Here is a 7,650-nt window from a genome sequence, read left to right on the forward strand (position 1 = left end):
CGGCTCAGAGGATCGTACGACCCCTCCGAGCCCTAATGGAGCCCTCCAGCCCTCCAGCCCTCCGAGCCCTCCGAGCCCTCCGAGCCCTCTTGGGGGGCAGTCACATAAGCCGCGACTTCGTTTTTTATCTTTTTGCGACCATGACCCCTCCCGGAGGGCCCTTCCGACCCCTCTCGAGCCCTCCCGCCACGAAGATCCTCCCTTGTTCGACCGTCCCTCCGAGCCCACCCGGCGTCCGGGGAGGGGGTTAGCCCTGTGGAGCCCTCCCGACGCCGATCCGACGGGGACCTCTCCAGCCCTGTGGGCTGGCGTGCGAGCCCTCCGATCGGAGGTGGGTGGAAGTGGGAGGGCTCGAGGACGGACCTCTCTCGCTCCGCGGGAGGGTGGAGGGGTGGAGGGTGTGGAGGGTGGAGGGGTGGCTGGGCCCTCTAGCTCTTCCGAGATAGCCCTCCCGCCGTTTTGGGGCCTCCGCCCCACCCGCCCGCTCTATGGGTCTACTAGCGAAGCTTAGAGCGCACTTGGAGCACTTGGAGTGCGTCATCAGCCGCACATCCAGGGCCGGGGGGCTGAGAAGCACACCCAGCGGGCCAGATGGTTGGGATCGGGTTGCGGGCAAGAGAGCCCTACCTACCTAGCCCTGTGGGGGGTGGCGCGTTCGCACTTCGCAGGGAAAGGGCCGTATGTAAAGTAAACACGGTTCTCAGAGGGTTGGTCTGCGCTTTGGGTTTCCCCTAGCAGCGGAGCGCCCCCTCTACTCGGAGCTAATAGACACCAGACACGAACACGACCTAGGATTCCTATTCGCCGTGTTTTCTTCGCCTCGCGCAGTCGCTGATGGTACGACGCCACGCGCACAAGCCGCGGGTTCGGCACGTTGAGCAGACGCGCCAGGGAGCTCGCTTTCTGCCCGCTGCCGACCGGATGACGCATCTGGTGGGCTCTCGAGGCGCGCTTGCTGCGCCGGCTGCACCAAAGGCGGCGCCTTCGGCGCCCTCGCGGGGCATAGCGAAGCGAGACGGGCCGAGCGAGGCACAAAAGGCGCGGCAGCAGAGAAAAAAGCAGCGGCGGCGCGAGCGATGGGAGGCGAGCCTCGCCGAGCGCGGCGAGGCGGTGCGCCGGAGCGAACTCGGGCCAGGCGAGGCCGCCGCTTGTGGTGGCCGAGACGCTCCAGCGGCGGGGCGGAAGTTGAGCAAGCAGGAGCGAAAGGACCTTCGCAAGGAGAAGGCGGCACCGAGCACGCGGAAGCTGAAGAAGATCTACGAGCAAGAGGGCCTTCCGGGAGCGAGCGATGATGGCGAGGGCGAGGAGGACGACGACGAGGGCGAGGAGGACGAGGAGGATTGCGAGGAGGAGGACGACGGCGAGTATGCCGTTCGCCCCCGGCGCGCTCGCGACGGCGAGGCGGAGAAGGAGGAGGAGGAGGAGGGGGGGGAGGGGGAGGAGGAGGAGGAGGACGACGACGACGACGACGACGACGACGAGAGGCCGCCCTCGGTTGTGCAACGTTCTGCCAAGGCCGAGAAGCGGGCGCGAATCAAACGCGAGAAGCGGGCGGCGCGGGCCGCGGAGAAGGCAGCAGCTACCGCAGTCTCGGGCGCAGGCGTGTTGCCCACTGCCGCGTCCAAGCCGAAGGCGAAGCCCAAGGCCAAAGGCAAGGCGAAACAGGACGGGGCCAGCAGCAGGGTGAGTGTTGAGAAGGTCCGATTGTGAGAGCTCGCTTTAGAGCTCTACACTTTTGTGCCGGCCGGCGGCGCGTGCGGCAGTCTGCGCGAGGAGCAGCATCGGCTCTTGCAGCGCCGCGCAGCAGTGCAGCGCGAGTAGCATACTAATTCACACAGCCTTGTTGTTGAGAGAAGAACCAATACGTCTACGTGTATGGCGCTGTGCGGGGACACATTGTGCATGTGCACATGCAACATGCACATGTGCATGTGCAGTTGGACCGTTTTATTTATTTATTTATTTGGCGCTGTGCGCTGTGAGAGGTTGGATGCGAGCCCCCTGGAGGCCCTGCCCCCTGTGGGCGGTGATGGGGCGCGAGGGAGCCGAGACTACCTGCGGGCCTTCTTCACACGGGCGGGGCACGGGCACTTGTGCGAAGGATAAATAAATAGAGCAGTCATCTCCAGGAGAGATGGGCGACGCACGAACACAGAGCGAAGGAGTTTCGTTGTAAAATGTGCCGTGATTTCTTTGTCACGCTAGCACGCGCCAGTTCGCACCAGTGTCGAGCCTGTCTGCTATAAATAAATAAAACGGACACACCAAACAAGGGGTGGGAGAAGGACAGGGTCCCCACCTGCGCGAGCAGGATCTTGTAAGGACGATCAGGGACACAGGGGAACGGGAGCGGGGAGCGCATCGCGACACGGAGGGGGGCTGGGCAGGGTTCACCCACACGACAGGGTCCCAGGGATTCCTCTCTCGTATAGGACAAAGTTGCACCCGGCGGCACGGGGGCAGGCGCGGGCCTCCTACTGGTTGCGCTCTCCTAGTTCTCCTGCTACTGACGAAAGGGACAGCGACAGGTTCGCAGCACGGTGGACTCCCTATTCCACTGGCGATCTCTCTCGACTAGCGACCTTCCTCCGGCTTCTCACTGGCACAGACTCTCACTATCACGGGCACACTGACAGAGGCAGCCAAGGCTCACGCCGTGGGTGGCAGAGGCGGTGATAGGAGTTTCCCACTCTGTGGGCTTCGCTAGTGGTGCGGCCTACGCGTGTCCTCGCCCTTGCGGTCTTGAGAGGGAAGCCTGTCTGCTGTGAGAGAGAGTTGTTTTATTTAAATTCTTTGTCAGAGGAAGAGCAAGGGCGAGAGGGGGCAGGGGACTGGTCGATGGCATACTAGGGGGGGCAGGGTAGTGGGCGGCGATCGCCGCATACCGTCCTATGGCGGCGAGTATCGCTACGCCAGGGAGGACAAGGACGTCGACGTGCGGCTGCTGCTGTTCGAGTCGTTCGGTGGGTTTGGGAAGGGGGTCGGCGAGATCCTCTGGGGGGCGGCGAACGTGCTGCAGAACAAGCTGACGCGGGCCCAGTACCTCGATGAGGTGACTTGGACCACCAAGAGCTGGCTGGGGCTGCAGAAGCAGCGCATCTCAGTCGTTCTTCACACGGCCATCGCAGAGCAGATTGTGAATGAGCTTGCCAGCGGCGAGGGCGGTCGAGTGCACGGAGCTAAGTGCCTCGCCGTCCTCGCAGGAGTCGCTTACATAGGCGGCTCCCGTGGTGTACCTGTGTTAGTGCCAGTGCGCGCCAGTCCCGTGCCTAGTGTCGTGCGAGGGAGTCTTGTTATAAGATTCTTCTCTTGAGAGTGCGAAGGAGTTTCGTCGACCCGTGATTTCTTTTGTCACGCGGTGGGGAGACTGAAGGCGGAGCGAGGCGGAGCGGATACGTCGGAATGCATGTCCTCATCGCTGTTGCCAGCCTCCACGGCTCAGTCGATCCACACGCCAAGGCTCCTTCGATTCCCGTGATGGGCGTTCCCGTGATGAACGGCTTGACGCTCCTCGATCAACTCGTGACGAGCATAGACCACCCAGTGCACAAACTCGTCCTCGTCCACAACCTGGACGACGGCCAGCCGAATGCGGAAGTGTGCGCGTGGACCGCACGAATGAGGAAGTCTCCGCCCAACCATGTCAAGCAGGTCTCGGTCGTCACATACCGTGAGAACCTTGGGTGTGCCGCAGCTTGGAACACGATCATGCTACAGAACCAACAGTCGCCGTGGTGGCTAATCGTGAACGCAGACGTCTCCTTCAGGCCTGGCACGCTTCGAACGATCGCGTCCCACGTTTGGGCGGGGCTGCTGGCTTCAACGCCTGGAGGACGAGACCCAGTGTGCAACTGGCTGTTCCACGGCTGGAGCGCCTTTGCTCTCGCCAACCGTGCCCTTCACCGCGTGGGCACCTTCGACGAGAACTTTTGGCCTGCCTATTCGGAGGACTGTGACTATCAGGCGAGGCTTGAAGATCCCTCACACAAACATACATGTACATGTCCCACCATCCCTCTCATCTCACCGTACTCGGGCGGGGGCAGCGGGGCACGCGCGCGCAGCACTCAGGCGAGGGAGATTTTGTATCAGAGTTAGATCGCTTTTACTTTTATTTAGGCGAGGCTTGTCCGCTCCGGTTGCAGGTCAGACAGCTCCCTCAGTCCGATCAACCCGGATCGGTACCCTCGCTGGGTCCACCCCCTGTTGAAGATCGTGTCTTCCCTCACGGGATCGGTGTCTATTGCGCACGAGACGAGCTCCACGTTCAAAGCGAACTCCTCGAGCCGGCTGCATCGCACTGTGAAAAGTGGCAAGAACAACAACGACTATCTTAGCAGCAAGTGGGGCACGAAATTCAAATATTGCCAGGAAGGGCCTCTGCAGACAAACGCGACGGTCCCAATCCGATGGCGTTTGGATAAAGCAAGGCGCCGCAAGCGAGGGGGGCCGCCGCGGTGCGTCGCGTGTGACGCGCATGGGCGCGCCGTGAGAGCGGGGCAGCACGTTGTAATTCAGGACGACAGCGAGCAAGCCTGCGGATCCACGCCTTGATTCGCGTTTCGTGCGTCTAGGAGCGGTGGTACCGATGCACGAAGCGTTCACCGGCGCAACGCTGAGCTCTCCCTAGCATGTGGTGTGGCTGTGGGCAGAAGTGCCCCCCCCCCCCCCTGGAAGCGATGTCCGCCTGCTCCATGTGCCATATGGCGGGCAGGGGAGTGAGGAGGAGAGAGGGGAGGGGGGGGCGGGCAACGCAACTTCATACCACGGTTTTAAGAAAATTCGGCGACGGGCCGAGCGCGGTGCGTCGTGCGTGTTGCGGTTCTGTTGCTGAAATTCGATTGTTGCCTTTTGTGTTAATATAACAGCTGGCCCTCGACTTACAGCACTCGGATGAGGACCGCCGCTATTTCCCTCTGGGGGCCGCCCCTCTATCTACGCCGCGCATTTTTTTTTCTCAAGTGCCTGGAGTTCTTGGTGTGCCCGTGTTGACCGTACCCGCACGTGCCAGTCGCAGTCCGCGTCTGTGTCGAGCCTGTCTGCTGTGTCCTGTGAGGCAGAGAGTTTTCTTTGTTGTCTCTGTGCTCTGAAATTATTTTTTTCGTGGTTAAATTCTTATTTCCCTCTCCTCTCTGCTCACAAAACCTTGTATAAATTGTGTAACCTGTGTTAGGTGACAGTGCGCGCGAACCGCCAGTCCCGTGCCCTTCCGGGTATGGTAGGGTCCGCGGATGGTCCTGACCGCGGAAGGACATCATACCTTACCCCGCAAATAGTCCGAACCCAGCTAGTTCCGCCTCGCTGCAGCAGACTCACTCAGTCTCTCTCTCTCCGGTCCCCCGTCCCGTAATTCCTCCCGTATCCACGCGCCCAGCAGCGCGTACCGCGCCGCCTCCGCCTCATCGCGGCCGCGCATCCCCACGGCCTCGCCCAGCTGCATGTAGAGCGGCGCCTCCTGTGTGTGCGCCTCCCACCGTGGCAGGCCCGCGCCGTTTGGGTCACCGGAGAGCGCAAAATTGGCGAGGAATGCCATCGCCGCATCGGGCGCCGGTCCAGCGGGTCGGCCGTCGTCGCCCCACCGGGACCCGTTCCACAGCGGCGTGTCCGACCCGTGCTCCGTGTGACCCGTCTGCGTCACACGGTACACGTAGACCGGCGCCGCCGCCGGCGCGTCCACGAGCAAGTCCGCCATCGCCCAGCTGCCCACGGCGTACCACAAGTCGTCGGACAGCCGCCCGAGCGCGACCTCGACGTCATTGTCAGATTCGGCCGGGTAGAGCCGCAGCGCCTCCGCCAGCCGCGCCGCGCCGAGCTTCCGCTCGAGGAGGCGGCGGTACTCGTCAACTGTCGCCACGTCGTCGAACATCGTCCACTCGAGCTCCGCCTTGCCGAGCCCGTCGTCAGCCGTCACGCCGAGCAGCACCGGAACGCGGTGGAAGCGGCCGCTCGACAGCGCCTCCACGGACGTGAGGGGCTTGGCGGCGCCGAGGCCCGCCCGCCGGTCCACGGCCGGCTCGTAGCAGTCGGTGGCCGCCGTGTCCCAGCTCTTGTCGACGATGGCGCTCGCGGGCAGCGAGCGGCACCGCCGCAGCTCCTCCGCCGCGTCGTCGCTCGCGCAGCCCAGCGCAGCTGCCAGCGCGCGGCCCCACTCCTCCGCCGTCTTGTGCTGCCACACTTCGTGCCGCCCGCGCAGCTCGCGCACGTTGGTGAGGTCGACGCACGACTGGATCATCGCCCGGTGAAAGAGCTCTTCAGCGAGCGGCGACACGAGCAGCGTCGCAACAAGCTGCGCGCCGGTGCTGAGGCCCCAGATGGTGACGTTGGCCGGGTCGCCGCCAAAGGACGCGCCGTGCGCCTGCACCCACCGCAGCGCCGCGACCAGGTCGAGCACCGCATAGTTTCCGCTGCCGCGCTCGCCGCCCTCGTCGTCCTCGGCGGAGAGCGCGGGGTGCGCCATGAAGCCGAGCGCGCCCAAGCGGTACTGCGCCGCCACGTAGACGAGGCCGTGCCTCGCTGCCAGCTGGTGGCCGCTGTAGTCGTCGTCGTGCGCGCTCATCAGCTTGCCGGCGCCGCCGTGAATGTAGAAGAGTACCGGCCGGAGCGCTTCACCTCCACCGATCAGCGCCTCCGGCGTCCACACATTCAGCTGCAGGCAGCCAGCCTCCGAATCTGCCACCCGCACGCCGAAGGCTGTGCCACGCTTATTCCAGCCGAGGTCTGGCTGCGGCGCGCGCCAAAGCGGTGCCCAGCTCTGCGCGCTCTGCACCTCATCTGCGGCGGCGGGCGGGAGCGGCTTCGGCGGCCGCCACCGGTCCGCTCCGACTGGCGGCGCGGCGAACGGGACGCCGAGAAAGCGGGCAACGCCGCCGGTGGCACAGCCGCCGATGGAGCGCCCATCTTTGAGGCGAAGCGCTAGCCTCGTAGGCCGGAGGCGACGGCGCCAGGTAAGGAGGGCGAGACCGATGGCGGCGGCCATCGCGCCAACGGCTGCGGCGGCGGCGAGGTCGCGAGGCATGTATGTATGTGTACACACAATGGCGGGGGACAAGGAGAAACCAGAGCGGGCAGAAAGTCAAGAAAGCGAAAAAAGTCATCCTTGACTTTCTCAGCGCCCTGACGGCCCGCCGATGGCAGACCCGACTCTCTCCATCCGCATGGCGCCGCCCGATGGTGCCGGCAACCCTACGGAGCGGTTTCTCCTAGGGTTAGCGTCGAAAAAGCCGGCTTCCTTAGCTCCGGCTAGGTAGGGCTAAGGGGCCTCCGCAGCCGACCGCGAGGAAGGGCCGACTTTGCGTTAGCATAGCGGGCCGACAAGGCCGCCCACGCCCGCGAGGATGGTCGGGCGCGTGCCTCCCCGACTCGGACGGCCGCCTCAGAGGGCGGACATGCTTCCTACTCGCTTAGTGTGGGTAAACCATAGTACCGTATACGGTACTATGAACAGAGAAGCCCATAAAAGTCGCCGCGGCAGTCCACGCCGAGCCGGCCTGCTGCCGGCTTGCACGGCAGCCTTTTCCTCTCGACCAGCCTCAACTTCCGTACAGTCAACATTTTGTCGCTGCGTGCTCGTGGCGAGCTGTGGCGGCGGTCGAAGTTGGCCCAGATTCGACGACGAGCGCCGGACGATAGTACCGCCTCTGTTCGCCCTGT

At 64.1% G+C, this 7,650-nt stretch overlaps 2 protein-coding genes across 2 annotated transcripts; one reads left to right on the plus strand and one right to left on the minus strand.

Moving 5' to 3' along the window:
* Positions 1–3,402: 3,402 nt before the first annotated feature.
* EMIHUDRAFT_202327 (hypothetical protein) lies at positions 3,403–4,554 on the plus strand (the record flags this gene model as incomplete). Its single annotated transcript, XM_005785507.1, has 2 exons — positions 3,403–3,952; positions 4,151–4,554. The coding sequence occupies 2 exons, from the start codon at positions 3,403–3,405 to the stop codon at positions 4,552–4,554; spliced, it is 954 nt and encodes a 317-aa protein (XP_005785564.1).
* Positions 4,555–5,287: 733 nt separating this feature from the next.
* Positions 5,288–7,015, minus strand: EMIHUDRAFT_449415 (hypothetical protein; the record flags this gene model as incomplete). Its single annotated transcript, XM_005785508.1, has 1 exon — positions 5,288–7,015. One exon carries the CDS (start codon positions 7,013–7,015, stop codon positions 5,288–5,290), a length of 1,728 nt encoding a protein of 575 aa, XP_005785565.1.
* Between the last annotated feature and the right edge of the window lie 635 nt (positions 7,016–7,650).

The sequence above is a fragment of the Emiliania huxleyi genome (genome assembly GCF_000372725.1).
Source record: "Emiliania huxleyi CCMP1516 chromosome Unknown EMIHUscaffold_16, whole genome shotgun sequence".
Lineage (NCBI taxonomy): Eukaryota > Haptophyta > Isochrysidales > Noelaerhabdaceae > Emiliania > Emiliania huxleyi.